We start from the raw sequence: 24415 nt of genomic DNA on the forward strand, positions 1-24415 counted from the left end.
GCTGTTATCAGAAGGGATTTTTTTTCTGCAAGAATGATCATCTCAAAGCTGTTACAAATGAGCCACTTTATTAGTTTATTATTTACTTAACAATTAGATCTGAAAATAAGACAGTCATTATCACATCTGGCTTTTCTAAATATCTTTTTAATAATAATAATAATTTTTAAATAGTTATATTGGTTTGATTATAATTAAGCTCTGTACCTTAGCATAGTTCACACTAAAAGACATTGTTACAGTAAAGTATCAGACAAAGATGTTACTAGTGCCAATGTGAAGTATTAAGCAGCGCGGAGTTTGTCCAACAGAGGGCGCGTTTTTACCGTCTCCAATGTGAACCGGAACGATATATTTTCACCTTGGGTGCATATCGCTGTGGAGAGGCACTCGTTTGGTTTTAGCTAGAAATTTGACATTCAAATGAAAGATAAATGTCACTGTAACACTGAACCGCGTCTAGCTGTTCTTCGCGCAGAGAGGAAACATGAAACAAGACGTCAGGATACTTTTATTGGGGGAACGTAAGTCATTTACACTGACAGCTGACCACAAGCTAAAGGACTAGCAAGCATTAGCTGTTGTAGCTAACTTATTAACTTGGAGTTGAATATACTACGGTTAATCCTGGTGGCGAAGACTATTAAATTGAAAATGTATGTTTCTGTGTTAATTGAGTTTTAAAAGTGCGTATGTTTTCTACGAAGTGACCGCTTTTCACGCGTTAGTTTCCGCTAATGCTAACATAGCTTAGAGTAACTTTGTATTCAATTTGTGAACGGTCAGTTAGTAGTTAACTCTAACTGTCATCGAGAACTTAAAGCGACATTACACAGATGTATTTTAATTGTTATTTCACTTCCTGCAGTTCTGTCGGAGAGCATCGACATGTTAGCTAACTATAAATCTAATGTTAGCTGCACTTAGGCAGTTGCATTATGAACTAACGTTAGAAAGTTAACCCAACTACCTATTGAAAATCTAAACTGTTAAAACAACCCTCCAAGTCACTGTGCTTTTCTGAAAGTGACACATTTCCCGTTAACTTAACTGTATCTAAAGTCCAGTGACTCAGTATTGACAGTTGTTAGGCATTTTGTAGATGCATCATAAATCATCATGACATTTGATTTAATATTGTCTGTTTGAGTCAGGACAAACACCTCTCTGTGCAGCTGCTAGAAAATAGTGTTTGCTTCATGCCATATTAACCAGCAGCACTTCAGTCCATTTTTGGGCATTTGTGTGAATGATACAAATAAAGGGGTAGTCGGCTAACTTGCTAGTACATGCACTTTTTAAGTGCTATCACTTTCAGCATACAGTATGAGCTAAAATGGATCATTGAGTCTCTCCATGGCATCTCCTCTCATCTTCTGCATATTGTCTTTCCTTACAGCCAAGGTGGGGAAGACATCACTCATCATGTCTTTGGTTGGAGAGGAGTTTCCTGAAGAGGTAAGTGTGAGTGCAGCTGCTTACCCATGTGATATTGGGGGGTGGTCAAGAATCTCACCACCTGCTTCTTGTGGCCTGCGTTGACCTATTTTTAGCAATTATGGCCACAATTATTCTACAGTAATCAATATTCAGCCAAGTGCTTTGTTTTTGTGCACTAAGGAAAACATAGTTTCTTGGCTCTGTTCACTGAGTACAAGCTAATAAAATTCCTCCCTGCCTGTGTAAGTGTAAAGCAGGAGGTGTTATCATTGTCCTTTTTCAGATTAGCTGGCAAATTTACTTCTGCTGCAGCTCCACTTGCAAAACTGACTTGTCACACAATGAAACAAGCTTAAGTTTCAATGTCTCAGTGATGATCAGATGTAGAATAATTATAATATCATTAAGGTTTCTAATACTAAGTTTTCTGGGTCAAACAGATCCTGCAATGTACAGAAACCACTACTGAATTTTATTGAATACTAGGTACTTTGGCCAAGCATTTATGACTTTTTGCCACATATTTAGAAAATTTCAAGAAATCATTTAGGACTGCTGTGTTATGTACAATGTGGCCAGTACAGATTTTTTTGTGTAATTTGTATATATTAAAACTTTTTGACTGTGTCTTCATTTAGTTTAAATGTATTTAATAGTAAATGTGCTTGATACTACTTAAAATTAAATAAAAAATTTTGTTCATATAAATATGATAGAAAATGTGAGTCTGTATTATATATTATGGGATGCTGTGGCCTGATAACCTGATGAGTCTGTCTGTGATCTACACACTCTGACAGGTTCCCTCCAGAGCTGAAGAAATCACCATCCCTGCTGACGTCACTCCGGAGAAGGTGCCTACCCATATAGTGGACTACTCAGGTAACATGACTACCGCGTAAACAATCCTCTGATCGGTCTCATTGCTTGTTGCACATTAAGACACCAGCTGTAAAAGAAGGAGCCATAGACAAGGCATGTGGGTCTGTTTGACTTGATTTTCAGGTTTGTTTGTGTTTGTCCTTGACCCTGACAGAAAAAGAACAGACTGATGAGATCCTTAGAAATGAGATCATCAAGGTAAGCACACTTATTTAAGAGCAGTACTAATTAACGATCTGCACTTGAACATCATTTTTAACAACAGAGCATCTTAATAAAATCTATGAGAAACCAGGTGCACCCTGTCTTAAATTAAGCTGGAACAACCTCAAACAATTCTTTGATGATTGATAATATGAAAAAAGTTGTATGAATAAAGGTAATTGCCTGTAAGGTTGTCTGCAACTCGAAAGTGTTGCCACACATTAAATGAGACCAAAAAGCACACATTTGAAGGTTGGTTCAGCGCTCTCCTGAAGTACTTAACAACAACATACACTAAAAAGAAATGTCAGTTTAAGCTTTTTAGGTGTAATACCCAAAGCAATAACATCCTGAGCCTGATGTTTTTCCTTTCTCTGGCTCTGGGGATTTTTGAACATGCATAAACTCTACTGCTCATAGTAACAAGTGCCTCAATCAATATTTTTTACAAGTGATTAGTCTATTCATAATTTTCAGGGTTTTTATATGCAGATATCGTGAAGTTATTAAGAATTATGAATTTATTTATTTTTTTAACTCTAGGGCGTACCAGGGGTTTAATTAAAATAGTTTGAATGGCATCTGTTTGTTTTTGATATTAAATTCTTGTCACTGCAGGCTAATGTGGTGTGTGTAGTGTATGATGTCACCAACGAGGACACGATAGACAAGGTAGTAACCTGCTGCTTGGTTTACATTTTCTCATACTGTACAAGCATTCCAGATACTGTGTATTATGTTTACCAAATGCATTTAAATGAAAAAATACACTTTTGTCATACGCTGCTCCTTACTTTTCAGATCAAAACTAAATGGATACCTCTAGTAAATGGCAATGCAGAAAAAGGGAACAAGTACGTATAAGCTGTTGATGGGTGTGTGTTACTTGGGCTCTGCTTTGCTGTTGAACTTTGCTCTACTTCCCACTGTTTGCATGTAATGTTGGCAAACTTGGCAGAGTAGGAATTTAAGCCTGTTGTGGAGTTAAGTCACCCTGAAAATGTTAAAAGAGCATCAGCAAAATGCCCAAAATGTGGTGAGCGAGGGCATTACACAGTATTTGATTAGCAATGAGTCTTGTCATAAAGATTCGCCTGTATTGTGATGTCATTGTGTATAACAAATCATGATAGTGTTGTACTGAGGGTTAACCTGTCTTCATATGTTACATCAGAGTTCCCATCATCCTTGTGGGAAACAAGTCTGATCTTCGCTGTGGGAGCTCAATGGAAACCATTCTTCCCATCATGAACCAGTTCTCTGAGATTGAGACATGTGTTGAGGTGAGGCTGACCTGCAGACTTATCCAGTCTGCTAATCACTGCAGTCTGTAAACACCTGCTAACCTTACCATTGTGATACACTCACGGTTGCTGGGTTTCACACAAATATTTACACATGCACACTTTATCTGGCTTTTAGACTGTGTAGGTAATTGTATCTGAAATAATCTCTCTGCTGATTTTCTCTTTCAAGTGTTCTGCAAAGAACCTGAAAAACATTTCCGAGCTGTTCTACTATGCACAGAAGGCAGTTCTTCATCCCACTGCCCCTCTATATGACCCTGAAGACAAACAGGTCAGCCATTTTTGGAAATGGGAAGCCAACTGCTGAGTCTGCCTGTCTCGGTCCCAATCCACTTTTACTTGTGCATATAAATGATTGGTTGATTAATGATATGTTCTTTATCCTTCAATATTTTTCCCCAGCTAAAACCCTTGTGCGTCCGAGCCCTTAGCAGAATATTCTACATTTCTGACCAAGACAATGACCGAATCCTCAGTGATGCTGAGCTCAACAGATTTCAGGTTCAAGTTAAAATAACTTAACAAAATGTTTTCTCAGCTATTGTTTGAACCAGAAAAAAATAAAAAATAAAATAAAATAATCCATCTTTTTTGTAGAAATCTTGTTTTGGGAATCCTCTGGCACCTCAAGCCTTAGAAGATGTGAAGACAGTAGTTTGGAAGAACACCAGCGATGGGGTGCAGGACAACGGCCTGACCCTAAATGGTAAAAATCAGTCATGAATGAGAACATGCAGCTTTAAACCGTGTTGTTGTGGGGCCCCAGTCGTCTGAAGTTGTCTGTCATTCCTCTTTCAGGTTTCTTGTTCCTTAATACGTTATTTATCCAGAGGGGCCGACATGAAACCACATGGACCATCCTCAGGAAGTTTGGTTATGATGACAACCTTGAGCTGACTGATGATTACCTTTATCCTGAGTAAGTCTACTGACTGTATCCTGTCCGTCGTTTCAGCTGCAAAACAGTACATTACTGATAACCATAGTTTTCCGAGCGAAAAGATAACTTTATGTTTTCTATCGTTATTTATCTCAGACTATATTTTTCTAACATTTTCATGTGGCTTTGTCTGTATTATGTTGATTTGTACACACCTGTCAGGTATGGCAATTGTTCTTGTGTTTTCAGACTACGGGTCGCCGTCGGCTGCACCACAGAAATCAATCATTTAGGCTACCAGTTTCTCCAGCAGCTCTTCAACAAGTATGATGAAGTGAGTAGCGATCCTAGCTGCCTTTGGTTACAATGTCCCTTTGGGCTCCTAAATTAAACAGATAAATATTGTGGGAAATCTCCTTACTCAATAGTGGAGGATGTCCTTGTTTTGAAGAAGTGGCTTTTTTTCCTTCTTAGGACAAAGACTCTGCCCTGTCACCGGCAGAGCTTAAGAACCTGTTCTGTGTATGTCCTTACATGCCATGGGGTGCTGAGGTCTACATGACTGTGGCAACCACAGACGAGGGCCACATCTCTAATCACGGCTACCTTTGTCAGTGGATGTAAGTATGTCACTTAGTTGTCGATGATTTTATATGATTGTAGGCATGCCATCGTTTACACTTTAACACACTTAAAGGTAATTTATATTCTGCACTGCTCAAAGCTCACATCTATGTCCATGCCCTCACATGCAGGCTTTCTGCATACCTTGACATCCACCGTTGCCTGGAGCACCTAGGATACCTAGGCTACCCTATCCTCACTGAGCAGGAGTCACAGACTTCGGCAATCACAGGTGTGTGTGTGTGTGTGTGTGTGTGTGTGTGTGTGTGTGTGTGTGTGTGTGTGTGTGTGTGTGTGTGTGTGTGAGATTGACTCTTAGAGATTGACTTAATTGTGGGAAATCCCAACAATCAGCATGTGCATACAAACAGTATGTATATAAGAAAGTGAGACCATCTGCGTGTGGAACATGGGAGACATACTGTACATTCCCCTTGAAAACATCTCATAGTTAAGTACTATAGGAGGATTATTAGTGTTAATCCAGTTCACTGTAGCCTAATAGATTTACATACCTGTGCATTTGTCCTTGAGATAGGAATGAATAGTTCACTTTCACTCTGGAGTTTGCAAATTGCATGCGTCTACACTTTCATGTATGCATGGTTTGATGCATGGTGCACTCTCCACACATGATGAAGACATGTTTTTTCTTGTGTCTAAAAGAATATGGTTTAATGATTAAATTAGTGGTTCATACTTGAGCTAATATGAGGAGCAGTTGTACGTGTGTGCATGGGAGTAGTGTCACCGCAGACTGTGTGTGAACTAGTCGCAGCCCGAGGACGCTTTGCCAGGAAAGATTTGACAAGATTGGAAAGTGTGGTGTAATATGTCTCACTGCTGCTAATCACACACACTGTCTCTGTCCAGGAATGAGCACTTGTACTTAACCCGACTGTAGAAAGCAGCTCAAGTCTTTTAACAAGGGGACTGGTGACTAGTTTTAACATGTGTTTTACATTTGTGAATCAAGCTTTTATTATTGATGGTAATTGTTATTGTACGTGTATTTTTATCGATCGTGCCCTTAACACCACTAGAGGGCACCTTTTCTGAGATTGAAGTTATTCAATGTATAGACTAACCTTACTTTAACTTAATAAATGTAATAAATATAAAGCCTTATTGTATAATATTAAAATTTAAAAAAGTCAAATTAAAGCCAGAGAGTTTGTGTTACTGATTATTTGACAAGCTAAACTGATTTGTTAAAGGGAAATTGCTCTCTCGTTCTTTGTAACAACCCATGTCTTATTTTCACATTATTTGCTTTAATTCTTATTGTTTATAACCACACTTTACTTACAAGATCCATTGTTTAAATCTTAGATACAACAGCTTAAAATCCTTGGGAATAAACAGGTCATCACAAGTGATGTGTTGCACTGGCTGGACTGTAGCATGTATGATCTGTTTGGTGGCCTAGACAAACCCAACGGTGATGAAACGAGAGAGAACTGAAGTAACAGCCCCGGTGGCAGGTCGATCTTTCTTTCTTCTTTGTAATGACAATGTTGGACTCTTTTATAATGTTACCTGGAAAAGGATTAGCCCACAATATTGCACTGTATAGCAAATAGTGTAAATCAAAAAACTGAAAATCAAAGACAGTATTATATTTTACCATTTGTTGGGGTAAGGCAGGTGGTCAGCTGCGTAATGTTGGATTAGACAGAATGACAATCCTGTGTGTTTGTGCCATTGGTTCATATTTTGCATTTGTGTTTGTTTATATGTGCAGTGACACGGGAGAAAGAGGTGGACCTAGAGAAGCACCAGACACAGCGGTCAGTGTTTCTGTGCAAGGTGATCGGACCACGGGGGACGGGAAAGACAGCCTTTCTCCAGGCCTTTGTGGGCCGCAACATTGTGGTACGACACGATCTGCTAGTCTGGAGCTGAAAATGTCAAATATTTTATTATTAAACTGATAAATGAAGTCAATTTTTATTTGTATAGCGCCAATTCACAACATAAGTTATCTCAAGGCACTTTCCAAATAGAGCAAGTCTAGACCTCTTTATAATGTTATTTACAGAGATCCAACAATTCCCACCAAGAGCAAGCACTAGGCGACAGTGGCAAGGGAAAACTTCCTTTTAAAAGGCAGAAACCTCGAGCAGAACTGGACTCAGGGTGGGCAGCCATCTTCCTCGACTGGCTGGGGGGGGGCAGTGATAGCAATATTGATAATAGTGACAGTAGCGGCAGTAACAGCGATAGTAAGGTAGAGGCAACTATAGTGCTCCTACTGATAAGAATAGTAATGACAGCTAATAACAATAATAATAAACATTGTTAATTATAGTAAATTTTAGCAGGTTTAGCAGCAGGTGTTAAACAGGATCATGGGGGCAGTAGGTGGTTTGCAGTTGCAGGTCCAGACTCTATAGCTGAAGCTCTGGAGGCGGGAGGACCTGTGGAGAGTAACAGGAAGGAGATAGAGAAGGAGAAGGGAGAGAGCGTGCTTGAGGGGAAAAAGCAAACAGTTAGAATGATGCAGTGAGATTCAGAAAGTTTACAGTGATCTCATCGGCAGAACAACCTGGACTATACTATACTGAGTTTTACTGATTTATTGAGACTGAGGCCCACCCACCGGTGGTAGGATAGCAACAGGTACAAGGCCTGAGTTTGTAAAAGAATAGGAAGCTAACTGAAAGTTAAGGCATAAAAATACTTTTTAAGTTTAGATTTGAGAGTCTGAACGGAGTCAGACAGTGTGATATCAGCAGGGAGGTTGTTCCAGAGCAGAGGTGCCCGATAGGAAAAGGCTCTGCAGCCAGCAGAAGTCTTTTTAACTCTGGGAATAGACAGGAGCCCTAAATTGTGGGAACAGAGAGCACGAGCTGGAGTATAAGGTTTAAGCAGATCAGACGGGTATGAAGGAGCAAGTCCATTTAGAACCTTATATGCCAAAAGCATCTTAAAGTCATAAGCTTATTCTAGTCGCCATCATCAACACCACTGTTTTTTTCTCTTTTGTACAGAATCAAGGAAATTCCAGCAGTGCCTTCTCCCCCTATACCATAAACACTGTCCAAGTCAGCAACCAGGACAAGTACCTTATCGTAAGTAGCCCCCGTCCTGATCCTAATGTTGTCCCTCAACCTTTAATCATGACTCAAACCTCAGCACCACACTATTTATTCTCCTTCCTCCCATGCAGCTCAATGAGGTGGATGTAGAGGCGGAGTTCCTGAAGGCATCAGACGCCTCCTGTGACGTTGCTTGTCTCATGTATGACACCAGTGACCCACATTCCTTCGACTATTGTGCCAGTATATACAAGGTCAGTCACAACAAAAGTTACAGGAAGATTTAAAGGATAATACCAGTGTGCTCACATAGGTTGCCCATCTACTTTACACTGTTGTTTGCACACAGCCTAGCTCATAATGCAGTATTACGGCTCAATTTGCTGCCTTCAGCAATTTCTACTGCTCATTTATGTAATTATAGAAAGCAAATTCTGGAGAGTTGAAAACTGTCTGGGTTAGATAATCCATTATATTTAGAAATGATGGAATGAAGACTGGTGCACAGTAATTTCATGGTTCTCAATTTCTGTGGCTGTGGTTACATGAACCTTTTTTTGTACAAATCACATCAATGCAAATGACAAAATTCACCGAAAGTATTAACGTGAGCACAAAATTAAAGGATGGATCATATCTTATTTATATGCTCTATAGAAAGAAGGGCTCTAATATGTGCAATGGATTGAATCCAGTAAAGCTGTTGAGAACAGGAAAATGAGAGACATAGATCTGCTTCCAGCATTATCATTGGTTTATCGATGTTCATTGCAGTGACGCAACATTTCAGTCTGTAAATATTACTCTGCAGTTATGGCCTCTGCAAGAGAGCGCAGGCCACTTCTAGCTTCTGCTGTTTCAGAATCTCCTGGAAACTAAGATCTTTCCCCTTGGAAAGATGTGCCACTTGGATAAAAGCCTTGAAGTGGTTGAGAGCCCATGCGCTTTTAGGAGTAAAGGTCTTATGAAAATAAAAAGTAATCAGAGTTGTTTACATTCCAAATTTCATCTGTCAAAGAATTATAAAATGTTTAAACCAAAAAAAAAACCTTCCAAAAAAAAAAAATCCTAAATGGAGTATTTATTCTGAACAGGGTGAAGTAACTTAAATCGTCTTGGTCTGTTATTATGAATATTAGCGAGAATAAAAGGCTCCATGCAAACACAGTTACTGCTTTTACCTACTGTCAGACAGTTTACACCCACAGGAAGAAATGGGAGTCTTCACCAATAAATAAACAAAATAAACTTAAGATTTCACCTCAGAATTTTAACAGATCCGTGACCTTGTACAGTTGATGTCATGATAAAAGTGATGTAGACTTTTCTTCAGTTTGTTAGGTATTACTATAGGAATCCCTTGAAAACATATGATGTTCTCTTCTCTCCCAGCTAAAGTTTTCACTCTTTATCCCATTTTTTTACCTAGCAACACTACATGGAGAGCAACATCCCATGTGTCCTGGTGGCTTCAAAGGTCGACCTACCTGAAATCAAGCAGCTCCACGGAATGACCCCAGCAGAGTTCTGTTATAAACACCGACTGCCTCCACCACTGCCCTTCTCCAGCCAGTTCCTCGACTCCACAAGCAAGAACATCTACACCAGGCTTGCCTGGGCAGCAATGTACCCGTATGTTCTATTTAGACTTACATCAGAGGAGAATATTATGTTTAAAACATTGAGCAATTAACAAGTGATGAGCAGAGATGTAAAAGAAGCAAGACATTTGTAATGTTAATGGTACTATCTGTACATTATTTAGTGTGGCTGACCTTCAGTGTTTTTTTGTTTTTTTTCCTCTCATCTCAGACACCTGAACGGTTCAGACATGAGCAACACATCCTTCTGGCTGAGAGTGGCGTTGGGCTCGGCTGTGGTTGCAGTTCTGGGCTTTGCTATTTACAGAGCTGTTGCTAGACTGAAATGACCAACAACCAGCTGCGCTTTATCATTTCAAGATGACGTACGCTCCCTCCATCCATCAAGACCAAACCTCCAAGACCAGATCCAGACCCACCGCAGTGAACTAGATGAAGGCTGCATTATTTTATTTATCATCATAAAGGCTTCCAGGAAACTTTTCATATCTCTGCCCCTCTTGGTGTCTGACTTTTTCACTTTGTCCTACCCTCTGAGTCAACAGATCACAAAAATCCAAAGGCAATTGGAAGTTAGTGATCATGTTATTCTCCTTGCTGCCGTGCCCAGCTTTTTCTGCCTTACATTGTCTAACCAGGCTAAGTAGGAGTTAGCCTGTCTTCGCTCAGAACTGCTACTGTTAATGTCCAAATGGGTGCTTTATCAGAACAGAGGAAATGCACAAAGACAGTAGTGTCAAATCCACTGCTTTCCCCTCAATTATCTGTAAGAGTTGATGGTGAGATTTGAGAGTTTTAATGTACATGCAGTGTTTCCTAAGCATATGAGAGAAATGCCAAATTGACAAGACTAAGGAACCAAAGGGCAGCACATGAAGCATTTTTAACAGAGGACGTCCTGACTGGCTGCTGCTGAAACTCCTCAATGAGCAACACTTTCCTTTCTGACCAAGACACCACAGATACAAGATGTTCATGTCTGATTTGCCAAATAACTCCCAGCAGCAATGAGTAGTCATAGCATGTGATTTGCGTATTAGGCATACCATTTTGCCTGAGAGTGAAACATTTTAAATTGCTTGAATCTTATTGTTGAAATGTTTTTAGCAGTAAGGCATCCACTGATCTGCTGTGGCAGGGAGAGATTTCTCTTAGTGCATGGAGAAAAATGGCAATCCATATAATATGCATCTGCAAGTAAGCAAGAAATATTTTCTCCTATAAAAGGAGATAAAGCAGATCTTAAAATGACAAAATCATTAAGAAGAATCTGGTCAGATCTCTGCTTTCACTCCATCTGTTCACATTGAAATCAAATTAATTTTAACTGAGACTGAAATAGATTTGTAATCTGTGCTTTTTCTATTCACATACACCTGACACTGTGCATACACTGACCATTTTACATAATCTGCCATTGCATTGTTCTCCAACATGAGTCAGTCATGTTAATGTCCATTTTTGTTGATATGTTTTGCTGGTGATCTGCTGTTTCTGCAGGACACAATTCTGCGACTGAAAATATGGCTGTTTTCTTACTGAAAGTGGACTGATTTAGATGCTTAATAAAAGACCAGACCAGACTGTGTGGGAGCTTCTGCCCAAAAGACTATTGTTGTGGGTGTTGGGATGGGTTTTCTGTTTTGTTAGTTCATTTTCAGCATTTAAACACAAGTATCAGACCTCAGAGACTTGACCCTACACATTTTGTTTTATTTGTGGTAATGAGTTTGATTCAAGGGAGACCTTGCTGTCTAAAAGTGTCAGTTTTATTCTATCGACTTTGTGATTGCAGTATAATTCAAGTTCTCCATACCACATCTTAATCACAAAACATGTTACTTAAAGTAATTCCCAATGGTAACATTCACCTGTACTGCTAAAATTAATGTTGGGTTATCTTATGTTGAAGAAACATCAATTAACTGCCCTTTTGCACATAGCATCTGAAAGCAAGAACAGCATGCCCTGGCAAGCATGGACGCCCCTCTTTGATCATTCAGCCTGAAGCTGTTTGACGAGGTTAGTTTGATGATCTTCCAACTGTCTCTAAAGATAATGATTATTAACAGTATGTAGATTGTAACTTTTATCTAATCTTGACTTTCATCAGTTTGACTCCAGTCTGTCTGTCCCTGCTGGCATCTCGGTCCTAACTGCAGTGAAGATGAGTCGACTGTTACTACAAGCCACCACAAGATGGCAGTGTTGCGCACCAGGTGAGAGGCAGGACAGTCAGCAGTGGGTGTGTCTGGAAAGGCATCTCATCACTCCTGGAGCCACACAAACGTGGATGCTGGGATTTTGAGTAGTTTCATTTGGTGGAACAAAAGGGGAAAAAAATCTAAATTAATTGTACACAGCTCAGCTTTTGATTATGCACTGAGATGTTTATCCATTTTGCACCGGACTTCCTTCCTAAATTTGTCTCAGCCATGTGTTTACCACTTTCCTATTCCCTTAAAGGACTATGCAGTTGTTTCCAAAGAGAATAAGAGATTTTTTTGTCTACACCAAAGTGCTACACAAAGCCTTTGTTTGACCCATCCAAAGTCGTGAAAGCCGTTGCAAGGTAATTCGGAGTGCATGATTGTAGTTATTGTTATAACCTGATGATATTTAAGACTCAGTGCATTGACTTATGTAGGGCCCACTTTAGTGTAGAACTTAAAAAGCATTTTAAATTCTGTATATTATCATATTTTTATTGAAATCTCAAAATACCACTCTCTCCTTTTTGTATTACACAAATGTCAACAGCTTCTCTGCGACAGAAAATCATGTATGTCTTTGGAGCCTCCATCACTGGGCTTTGTCTGCAGCATCCTGGCGCACAATAACTACGATTTCATGTAGCGGACCAAAGAGGTTTATATGTCTAGGTAATGTTTGTGGAAAATGGAGGAGACGGTGTTATTGGTCTGTTGATACAGATTAGAATTAAGCCCATTAATCTTTGATATATTCACTAATCCTTCCGTTCTCTTCCATGTCCACCACTTCACCAGGCATTGATTACGCACGCGTAAAATGCGCGCAGTAAGTTCACAGAAACATTTAGTAGAAGATGACAAAGGTTTATTGAGTTGCAGTAAAAACAGTCTTTAAAAGTGACTGAACACAGTGGGATGGTGAAAATTATGAATCGTTTGGAAAATGAGAAAAATATACAGAATGGAGCTTGAATGACAACTATAGAGCCTTTAGGAAAATCTTGCTGACGTCCACTGCCTATGGTCTGTACATTGTAAAGGCTCAACAATGCTCACCATTGAAACATTTGTATTTTCAGTCTGACCCCGTGCACTAACAACTATTCATTAGTTCAACTATATACACATTTTCCTTTTCAGCAAGACCCTACATTTGCCCATATGTATCCAAGGATCAGACAGAAATGAACATTATTATTATTATTATTAATATTATTAACGCCAAATAAAAATGCTCACAAGTGTTTCTACAGCACCTTTAGGCTATAGTGCAATGGAGAGAAAACTACTGGTAAAAACAGCATAAGTTTGCATGAGACCTTACAAAAATAATACATATACGAAAACATTTCCTTCAGTATTTACAGTGTCTTTGTCTCTCTGTTATTGTCCCTTTACTTCTTTTTCGCTGTCTTTGCTGCCTTTTTGGGTGTTTTTGCCTTGGGCTTGGCTGCCTTCTTTGCTGGTTTTGCCTTTGGCTTGGCTGCCTTGGGTTTCTTAGCTGGTGCCTTTTTGGCTTTTGTTGGTGTCGCCTTTTTCGCGACCTTTTTCACTTTCTTTGCAGCTGCCTTCTTGGGTTTTTCCGGCGTCTTGGTCACCTTCTTGGGTTTGGCTGCCTTCTTGGGCTTGGAGGGCTTCGCTGCTTTCTTTGGTTTGGCAGATACGGCCACCTTGGTTGACTTTTTGGAGTCCTCGGGTTTGGTCAGCCTGAAGGATCCGGACGCACCGATGCCTTTGGTGTGGCGCAGCATCCCTGATGCCACCAGCCTTTTCAGGGCCATTTTAATCTGCACATCGGCATTGTCGCCCACCTTGTAGTTTTTCCTCACGTACTTCTGGATGGACTGACGGGACGCTCCGCTCCGGCTGGCGTCGTGAACGATTGCCGCTTTAATCATCTCAGAGTACTTCGGATGAGAAGCCGGTTTCTTGGGCTTGGATGCCTTTTTGGCTTTGGCTGGAGCTGCCGACGTCTCTGCCATGGTGACTTTCTTCTTGAGTAAGTTAAGAAAAAAGTCCTGGAGGTGTAATTTCACCCGGGTCAGCTGGTAGGCTACACCGGAGCGTCAGAACCAGAAAAAAATATGCACAGCCAGAAATAAAGCGTCTCCCGAGAAAGTCCGAGTTGACAGACAATGCCACACTTTCTGCTTTTAAAATATAAAAATGTTATAATAATTGTCCACACAAAGTGAAGCGTCAGTACACGGGATCACTTAAGCGTCTTATTCCACAGGCGCTTCAGTGAGCCTATGAAGCCTATCTGCGGACGTGATTGAGAACACCAACTGCCAGCAGCTGATCTAGCGGACTCCATGGAACTGGCGCCGTCCTGTTTGTGTTTCTTCATCCTCCAACTCCTGACAAATATAAAAACCCCGACGGAGTTCTGATCCACAAAACATTATGGGCTGATAGCAGAGACATTGGGCTTCACGGAGACACGCCGGTTCTCCTTCGTCCGCGCCGGCGAACAACTTTTATTCCAGGAAAACCCGCTGGAAGTAACGCGTGCTGTGAACAATTTTGCACAATTCACGTTAAATTGACCCAAACAGACGGAACCTGGGGCGAAATCATGCAATGCATATCGACATTGAATCTATGCTTAAACGGATGCACGCGGTTTGGTCGGTGCAGGATTCCGTTTTTGCTTTTAATACATCGATACATTTTCCCAACTAACACAGTCCGGCCATTGACTTTGAGTGACGTGGTCGAGATTATTTACTGTTAAACCTCCTATAAATTAAATGTCACAGTATCTAAGTGACAGGTGACACTTGGGACGATAATATGGGTTTATATGCGTTGTAATACGGTGGGTGGGTTTGCTGTGTTTGCTGTTTTTTGGACGGAATTGGTTATAACTGTCACTATGGCAGTCGCCACTCGAGCTCCATTGTCAGGAAAGTTGCCAACACCTCCAAAGATCAGGAATTCTGATACTGGGTCATAAAATTGATCCCCATGTTTCGGACAGGGGGCTAAGTGGCTGCTGTGTGACCAGGTGTGAGTCCAGCTGCAAGGGGGACCGCAGCCGAAACCAAAGTCCTTCAATATAGGGCGCAGTGATGGCTTTCTTTTGTTCAGCAACTGGCGCATCAGACCACAGTCAATAACAGATTTGACATTTGGCTTTCCTCATTTATATGAGGGTCTGAGGTGCCCATCCAAAGCAACAAAAACCTCCCAGCTAACAAACTTTTCATCAATTCTCCTGTTTTATTCCTTATTTTAATATCAGGTCTGATGTCCCTCCCTGCAACGCCATTTTGATTCCTATATGAAAGTCACAGCCACTGGAGTAGTGTTTTCCTCCGACTTTTGTGGCATGGTTATCTGAGTTGCATGACACTATTTTTGGTTATGAACCAAATTTCTGTCCTCACCCACATCAGACTCAGTGGTGCTAAGACAATGCCGGACAGCAGGCTGCTTGGCAGTGAGCTGGTCCATAGATTATACTACAGTAGGATACTGCACATTTACAAGCAATCAAGTGTCCACTGCTTTTTAACTAACATTATGACCAGTTATTATATAATGTATCCCATCGGCCTATTTTGTAGGCTTATGTTGTAGCCTAGAAATAATGTAAATAACCACATTTAAGTTGAAATTAATTACATTTAGTGAGGAAAATATCAGTGACTCTGTCCCTCTATCTCCACCTGCCCTTATATTGAGTTGATGACTTAAGTGTGTGTGTGTGTGTGTGTGTGTGTGTGTGTGTGTGTGTGTGTGTGTGTGTGTGTGTGTGTGTGTGTGTGTGTGTGTGGGTGTGTGTGTGTGTGTGTGTGTGTGTGTGTGTTTTAACAGGAGGGTGGGTGAGTTAGTGGGTTAGTGAGTAAGAAGGGACTGAATGAGTGAAAATGAGGAGAGGGAGGGAGAGTGCAGGAGTGAGTGAATGAGTGAATGTTTTTTTTTTTCATGTGGCACAGTGGAGCTAAAGAGGGAGGGAGTAGATTAAAGGGTGAGTTAGTGGATGGGTGAGCAGGGAGGCAGAAAATGGCTTTATATCTAACAGCATATAGGTTATACTGTAGAGCACAAGTGCGTGAGAGAGGGGAGGGGGAGTGCATATACGAAAGGGTGAGGGGGGTGAATGAGTGAGGAGAGGAGGTGAGAAGAGCTAGAGTGACCAAGTGACCATAAATATTTATATGGCGCAACTGAATGAGTGAGTAAAAGAGAGAGGAAGATAATTAGTGCGTATATGCTGACTGTATAAATACACAGCAACGGCTCTATAGTAACATGAACAACATGCCCATTGTTTGCGACTCCTATTCGGTCCAAGTGTAGCAGGAATAGCTTTCGGCTTGTTTTGGTATTTTTTGGTTGTAGGTTGCGGGTCCGTTGTTTTTTTCACCGAGTGCCCGGAGTGATGTGTTTTTGTCTTTGGCCGCTTGTGCCCCATTTAGGAAGCGGTGCTGAAAAGCAGCAGCCAAACATTGACTTCTCCCCCGGTTAGACCACTCCCTTCATCCGCCGACAGAGGGACGTCCTCCACACTGGCTGGACCTCCCGAGCCCATATCAACTCTCAATATCAAAGTCATTATCGCCGTAATGAGATGAAACTTGACGACCAGAACATTTTATTATTCTGCTTGCACTGTGCTCCTGTTTATAGGCAACTGCTAACTGGACATAATTTACAGCGATGCAGTGGTTGGTCTTGAATATTCCAGACAGAGTTAAAGCCCACTGTGTTTGTTTTTTTAGGCTTAGTGTCTTTGTGGTGAGGATAACGCTGAGACTATTTCTCCATTAATCAATAAGCACATAGGTAGGAAATTTATCCGATAATATTGATAATCCATTAACCATTTTAGCAATTTTCAAAGCACAAATATCACACATTTGATGCCTTTTCTTACCTGAAATTCTAATATATTTGGGTATTGCACTGTTGGTAGGACAAAAGAAGCAATTTCATGATGTCACCTTAGGCTCAGGCAAATTAGAGCAGGCATTTTTAACAATTTTCCTCTGTTAAGACAAAGCAATTAATCAAGAAAACAATCAGTAATAATGAGAATAATCATTAGTTGCAGCCCCAGGTGTGGAAATGTAATGGAGTAGTGTTGGTATAAATGTAGTATTCCTCTTGCTATTTTTGGTGTATGTACAGTCATTAATTGCTGCTGCCAAAACACTGAAATAAACACTTCCCAGTTTTATCTTTAGTCATGCCAATGTCTGAGGTGCAAATATATTCAGCTTATGTAATGCTAACCCAGTGCCTGGTTTATTTGTCAGAAGATGGACAGAGTCGAGCGGGAGTTATATTACACATGTATTTACAGAAGGCTACGCCATCATGTCAGGAGTGTTTTAGTGTTGCAACTCTAAATTTATCGGATGCCAGTTTGTAATTTTAGCTGCCTAAAACCCTCTCAAGTCTTGTCCTGCCTTTGGCCCAAAGCATTCTGGGTAACACCCACCATTTTCATTAATGAAGGCCTCAGTGCGCTCGGTATCAGGGCTGTGGATCACATGTAACAGGGTCCAAAACTATCCAGCACATTGTATTACATCAAAAGCATTCTGTCTAGTTGCTTTGATTTGTTGACTGTGTAGTTGTTTACTATAGATAAGGTACAATTAAATCAGAGCTTTTTTGATTTACTTGGGGGGGAGGCAAGAAAAGAAGGTCTGAAGACAGGTTTTAGATTAGATCGTTTCTTTTTGATCAACGAATCCTCAGGGTTTCTTCACACTTTTATAGTTAAATCTCTAAAACAATTTTACTGATTCATCACACAAGTTTTCAAGCAGCATCGGTGTCATTTTGGATATTCCACATTATACACATTTTCTAAACTAGAGACCATCTTTTGCCTTAAAATTCCAGCCTGCTAGAGCAAAAGCACGTAACAAAATACATTAGTCAAAAGTTTTCACCATTAATATAAATGACCAACATCTAGAATAAATATCCAAGGTACCAGTCCTCAAACATATTTGCTCATCAGATTTGTCGTATACATTTTTATTTCTACACATCCTATATATTTTTATAGAGATAGCTCTTTGATGAACTGAGTAAGGAACCAAGACAAGTAAATGCCCCACGGATTGTAAACAGTATTATTGTTTTACAGTCTTTTACAGTGTAATTTTATTGTGTTGTGTAGACTTTGCCTGCTACTGTTTCAAATATGGGTTTTACTAATAAAACTTCACTGCACAAGTCACAAAAAAAGTCACTGCACATGAGGATTTACCCTTCAGTGTGCTTTTCCTGTCTAGCAAAATTAAACATGACAAAGTGAACTTAAGTAATGTTTGTAAAATTTTCTTTATTTGTAACTTCAGAAGCAATGTGAGCCGTTACAGCTGTAGGCCAACACGCAAAAATGCGTAGAGGGAAAATCCCACTGATTTATCATAAAGTATAAGAACATCAAATAATGTTGTTTAAAAAAACAGATATAACTTGGAAATAAAGAGTATGTGGAAAAGATGTGGAATGTCTGCCAGTAATGCTGTTTAACAGAGGCCAAATTGATTTTCGTAGCTCTTAATCACAGTTACAGTCTCAAAGGACTTTACTACAATTACAGTTATGAAAACAAATGACAACAGTACCTCCTAATCTTCCTAAAAAAAAACAACTACCAGGCAAACAGGAAATAAATTCACTTTTTTCTCAAACCTCGATCTCCAAACTTATTTCCATGTCAAACACCAAATATTGTTTCACCAACATATGTTTTCATCGTCTGCATGTGACGGGGTGTAACATTGGTTCCACTCTAGTAGAGCTGTGGGGTGAAATTCAGACAACAGATACAGATAAAATGTGTATAGGTGTATTTTGTAGCAGTTTATCAACTCAAGAAAATGGTCACACATGAGAATATCATCAGTAAATCCCAGTGTACGGTTTTAATATGCCACTTGTGGCCTTTGGCTTGACACCGTTTAGCTCAGTGTCCCAGATAAAAGTGTTTATATCTTGGTGATTGGACCTGCATTAAACTAACAGGGTGCCACGCTGAGACAACAGAAAGTGAAAACAAGGCTTTGACACACAAGTGGTTTACATACACCTGCCCTCAGACCAGCTGAAGTGTGAGTGTGCTCTGCGGAGGTAGTGTGTGTGTGTGTGTGTGTGTGCATGTTTGGTTTTTGACAGTTGTGACAACACTTGGACGTCTGAGCAGGTGTCAGCGGCCAAGTGCTGTGCTAACTGCTGCACGGCCGAGCCAACAGAGGCCCGTCAGTTTGCCCCACACCAAGGAGCTCTTTGTTAAGGTCTTGCCGTCCCCACCCCAGCACACCCTCCCTCATGTCAGTATGTAGAGCAGGTAACTATTTCCACAGTGTCAGCTGTCAAACCGCCTCTTACAGGACAGGCTTCTCATTGGACGCAGTGTGTCAGAGCACCTGTGAGCTGTCAGTCAAACCAGCAGAGACGACTCTAACAGCAGCTATTGTGAGCTAATGTCTCTCATGCTACAAGATGACACAGCATTTTAGTTGAACAATTGAAAGGTATTTTTTTTTAACAGAGGTTCTCCTTTGAAAGAAAATCAAGCAGTCAATAGGCATTCTGTATTTTAAATTAACTTAAGTTATTATAAACGTACTAATAATAAAACTAAAATGAAAAGTTGTAAAACTACGTTACCGATAGTTTCTTTCCAAGCTGTTTGAGCCCACACATGTGACACATTGACTACAAGCTATCACATCTAATACATTGCTCTTGAAGAATGCTACATTTAGCTCTAATCCTGACTTTAACCCTTGCCCCTTTAATACTTGTAGACTTAGATAGAATACATGAGTACCACACGCTGCTGCAATAGGCTGCCGCTAAACCAGAAGCATCTATCATATGTAGACTTCAGGATAATTGTGTTCTTTCTTTTCTTTTCTTTTTTAACATCTTTAGAAGACCTGTAGGAGCAACCATTTAATTCACAGGCTTCTCTCTCCTATTCTTTGTGTTCTCTTTCCACAAAAGCTACCAAACAGTGATTGAAATAGTTTTTACAGTTCCTGTTTACTTTTACGCATTGTTTAAGAGCACTGGCACAAGTAATTCCACAAGTCCCAGTATATACTGGTGACCTCTGGTGTGAGCTGATTTCACCAACAGAGGGCAGTCGCAGCTTAAAGAGTAAGTATCACAAGTAATTGTGTTATTTGTTATTCATATAATCTTAGACTCGGCTTAAATGTGATTAGTGCTGCTCGACAAACTGAGGATATATAATTAAGTCAAGCACTTATATTAGATAGTAATTTGAAACAATACAATAAATGCAGGCAGTAAAGGCACCAACTTCTGTTGTCGAGATATGTTATGATATTGGAAACATGGTCTTAATGAGAGTAGAGGAGTGATGAGCTGTGATTTTCAGGTTAACTCCGTTGGTGCACTGTGTTTGGTTTGTCAGCAGTCTTTGGATACTCTGTGGTTTGTATGTATGGATGTCAGCCAACAGTGCTGCCCCTCACTAGTTTGAGATGCAACTGCAGCTTTAGACAGCAGAGGTCTCCCCTCACCTCAGCCTGACTGCTGTGACTCCCAAATCTCTCATAAGAAGCCGCTCAGAAACCCTGAAAACAACTGGAAGTGACACTATAATGTCAAAAATGGCAATTCATCTTTGAGAGAAAGATCTGTCGCCGAACAAGACGTGATTTTTGCACAGACGGGGCTTAAAGAGTGGCCCCCTTATGAATTCAGATCTTGGCAGAGTTAAGTGAATTTGTAATACATCTTCTTTTATTAATATTCCCCTTTACCTTCCCTTTTCTCCTTAATTATCTCCCCTTTTCAACCTCCTTCCTCTAACGCTCTCCTTCCCCTCCTTGGCTTCTTCCGTTTTTATGTCCCCATGAGATCCTCTAAATGGAGCATTTTGAACTAAGTGTGTCATTCAGTGACCTGATTTGTTTTTCTGCCGTTTTTCATCTTGCGGGTGATTCCCTCTATCGCACAATCACCACTGCTTGACATTCAGCGGCTGGAGTGAGAAATACCGTCTATTTTAATTCACATGATTAGTGGGGGCTAACAGGTTCCAGAAATCCCCCAGAACAACCTGTCTCAGTATTTCATTAAAGACTAGGTCAGTTACAGGAGAGCAACACTGTAATGCTGTGATCCTGCCCATTGACAACATGTTAATGGTGTGTTAATTGTATTTCACACACTAGGACCAGTCATAAATGCCAACTCCTGGTCCTGTAGTCGGAATTTTATTTGGTCTTGTCTCGAGCTTTCAGACTGTAGCCCCTCTCTCTGAGTTCCTCTCGTCTCTTTCAGCTCAATTAATTTTTTAAACTTTCTCTTCCCCCTTTTTTCAGGGTGGTAGATGGCAGAAATGTTTCCTAGCGTACACTGGATTGCACTCCATCTCACTTGGATGTCCACACAGAGACACTGATGTGGCTGTTTCCCACCGGTCCACCCCGACAACCAGTTTGATTAAGATTTCATGAGGTAATTTCTGGTTATCGCTCTCTGCAGCACACCTTATATTCCTCTCTTCTCCATTAGGCGATATTTACTGGCCCTTGCTTGGCTGGTACACCTTTCTGATAATAAGAATCAGCAAAGTGCACAAAAGCTCAACGTGTATGCTTTGTAGCAGCAGTATGCCATTTCAGTGGATCTATGTGTGCGATATTGATTTATCGATCGGATCTTTGAAGTTTCTGACATCAAATGGTTCCCAGCTTGTATGGGCTTACAAGACATTCAAAAGGGGAACATTTCAAAAGATCTTTTACTTCTCCACCTCTGTAGTCTGTCTTTGCTGCCATTTTCTCCTCAGTAAAAGCCCGTTCAACATTTATCTGTAATTCAAAACAAACCAGGAGTCTTTCATTTTGGTGGCTGCACATGGAGCGGTGAAGAACACAATCAGAGTCATCATGTCTACCTAGATTGCCAGGGTAAGGCACTAAATGAGATAAGTTACACATAAACACATTTTCCATCTATATAGTATCAAATCACTATCAAATGATTTCAAATTTTCTTACTATAACAATCAGTATCAAGGAAATCAGTATATGCATTTAAAAGCACGGTATCTGACTCTCATTTGTAAAGAAACAATGAAAAATCAAATGCTGGAAAACGTGTAAACGTAGATGTCGACGATCTAGATTTAAACTTTAATCAAGTACTGGTAAGGTAGCCAGATAGTATTTTTAAAAGAAAATACTGTGAAGCAGACGTGTGACAGCTAGCAGCTTTATAACTCCCAGATACTGTGGCATTACAGCCCTGTGCAATCTTTTGTCGGAGCAGAAATTGACATACTCAAAACGCCACAGAGCCTGATTTTGCAGCCTTTAAGGGACCTAAAAGTCGAGACTGAGCAACCGTGACTGAATTTCCTTTAAGGAGGACTAAACACAGGTTTAAATAAAGATTTGGTGCAACACATGCAAGAAAAGAATGATTCAATCCTGGTTTAGAGTTAATCTTGGTTGGTGCAGCCCATTCTAAGGTTATGAAGTTGATTGGAGGAGCTTATTGTGCACATAGACAAATCCCCACGCATACAGTATGTGATGTACATAAGAAGCCTGCTCTATAGATAGGCATACATGCAGTCTTTGTGCTAAAACTCTGTTATAGACTGTGTAAAATTAAGACGCACTGAATCCAGACCTTTAAGGCATACACTTATAGCTCCTTCTTATCATCTGTCTCAGTGAGAGAAACTATTCTCACCCTGACACCGATAAATAAACACCTGCTGTATGGACCTCGAGGTCATTAAGCTGGTGAGGAAGAGTGCAGCCCGGTGGTCTAATTAATACGCGTTTCTGCCTCCCTGAAAGGTCTTGTTATTCTCTTCCCGGTCTCACACCGGGGCTAGACCAGCGTTTTGTCTGCCGCTCTCAGCCCTTGTTAAAGAGGCGCAGGCTGCCTGAGTTCGTCCCTCCGCCTGCATCCATCCACCAGAGGTGAATAGAACATGAAGGGTTTAGTCAGGCTCAAGAGAGACCATTCAGCCGGGGACGCCTCAGGCAGCAGAGACAGCATTTCACTGGAGGCTTATCTTCCTCCATCAGTCATCTGTATAATGTCACTGGGTGGCAGTGTAATGGAAACAATCACACTGGTATGACCCTTGGTGCAGCTGTGATCCTAGTTGGCATCTTTTTCATATGTCCGTGTTGTTTACCTGCTTCTAGCACTATGTTTGTTCCATCAAGGACATTTGTGCCTTTTCATTGAATAGTATGTGATTGAATTGTGCTACACACTGTACATTTGGTTGTGTTATGTTCTGGGATGTTATCCATACAGCCCATGCCCTTATTCTAAAGCAGAACAGCCACTATAGCATCATCCTTTGGTTCAGTTTCCAAACATAGGGCATGGACCTCGGGTCTCTGCTTTATTTTCTTACTGCACTTGACTTTTTTTAGTTCGCAGTATTAATCTGGTATTGTTTGATGGGAGTCTTTTGAGGTTACCAAGGCAACAGTTGAATGCAGTTTAATTTTGGATGTTCTTTCAATCTGTCTCATTTATTGCAGTTTGAAAATCCTCTAGCAGTGACCTCATAATTAGAATCGTCTTATTCATGTTCACAACTACAGAGTTTTGGAGAGAAATTAATTCCTAACATTGATTAGTAGTTGAACAAAGAACCCCGTGGAATGACTTCAGTCCTCTCTCAGAGAAAGGGAATCCTGTCGTTTCTATAGACTTGGATGGTCATTAAGGTTTTGTTTAAACAAGAGTGTGTCAGATGGCCATAAAGAAAGGTGACAAAGAAAGTCTGGGAGCTCTGCCATGTTCAAGGTGGCCTAGGCCCAGTCCATTAGGACAAATACAGCAGTTTACCAGTGGCTTCATCTAGTCAGCAGCATCAGTCTGAGCCAGTAAGGCACAAGACACATTGCTGTGATGAGTAGGTCCAGATTTAAAAAAAAAAAAAAATTCTCCTCACATTGAGGAGGATTTACAAGCCTTCTTGCTTATAAGAAAATGAAAGTCCAAACATCTGGTGCAATCATGGTACTTAAACAGGCAGAGGCACTGTTTGTCACGGAGCCAGAGGCTGAGTTACACTGCTGGTGGTAAATCTCACAGGAAACAGTGCAGAGGACTAGAAACGCTGCTGCTTCAACCATGATCTGTTCGCTGAAGTCATCACTGGGTCACAACCCTGACGATGTATTCAGCCACAATCAACTCCAGGGCATTTAAGGCAGTTTCATATTTT

At 40.5% G+C, this 24415-nt stretch overlaps 2 protein-coding genes across 2 annotated transcripts; one reads left to right on the forward strand and one right to left on the reverse strand.

The window, feature by feature from the left end:
* Window positions 1-349: 349 nt before the first annotated feature.
* Window positions 350-11562, forward strand: rhot2 (ras homolog family member T2). Its single transcript, XM_022742791.1, has 19 exons — window positions 350-524; window positions 1400-1458; window positions 2241-2322; window positions 2477-2520; window positions 3145-3198; window positions 3328-3380; window positions 3701-3809; window positions 4003-4104; window positions 4236-4334; window positions 4431-4539; window positions 4632-4752; window positions 4963-5047; window positions 5188-5333; window positions 5469-5569; window positions 7082-7212; window positions 8331-8411; window positions 8510-8632; window positions 9808-10010; window positions 10191-11562. The coding sequence occupies exons 1-19, from the start codon at window positions 488-490 to the stop codon at window positions 10306-10308; spliced, it is 1857 nt and encodes a 618-aa protein (XP_022598512.1). The 5' UTR covers window positions 350-487; the 3' UTR covers window positions 10309-11562.
* A 1473-nt stretch (window positions 11563-13035) lies between these two features.
* On the reverse strand, window positions 13036-14425 carry LOC111219971 (histone H1.0-B). Its single transcript, XM_022742857.1, has one exon. The coding sequence runs from the start codon at window positions 14172-14174 to the stop codon at window positions 13587-13589; it is 588 nt and encodes a 195-aa protein (XP_022598578.1). The 5' UTR covers window positions 14175-14425; the 3' UTR covers window positions 13036-13586.
* Window positions 14426-24415: the final 9990 nt, after the last annotated feature.

The sequence above is a fragment of the Seriola dumerili genome, unplaced genomic scaffold, assembly GCF_002260705.1.
Source record: "Seriola dumerili isolate Sdu_G_001 unplaced genomic scaffold, Sdu_1.0 BDQW01000068.1, whole genome shotgun sequence".
Lineage (NCBI taxonomy): Eukaryota > Metazoa > Chordata > Actinopteri > Carangiformes > Carangidae > Seriola > Seriola dumerili.

What these genes read in the sequence shown, in the direction of transcription:
- rhot2 (XM_022742791.1), top strand. Translation starts at nt 488, where the DNA reads ATGAAACAAGACGTCAGGATACTTTTATTGGGGGAAC. An exon ending in TTAGAAATGAGATCATCAAG is followed by an intron (nt 2,521 to 3,144) that starts GTAAGCACACTT and finishes TTGTCACTGCAG; the next exon opens with GCTAATGTGGTGTGTGTAGT. An exon ending in AGATTGAGACATGTGTTGAG is followed by an intron (nt 3,810 to 4,002) that starts GTGAGGCTGACC and finishes TTCTCTTTCAAG; the next exon opens with TGTTCTGCAAAGAACCTGAA.
- LOC111219971 (XM_022742857.1), bottom strand. Translation starts at nt 14,174, where the DNA reads ATGGCAGAGACGTCGGCAGCTCCAGCCAAAGCCAAAAAGGCATCCAAG.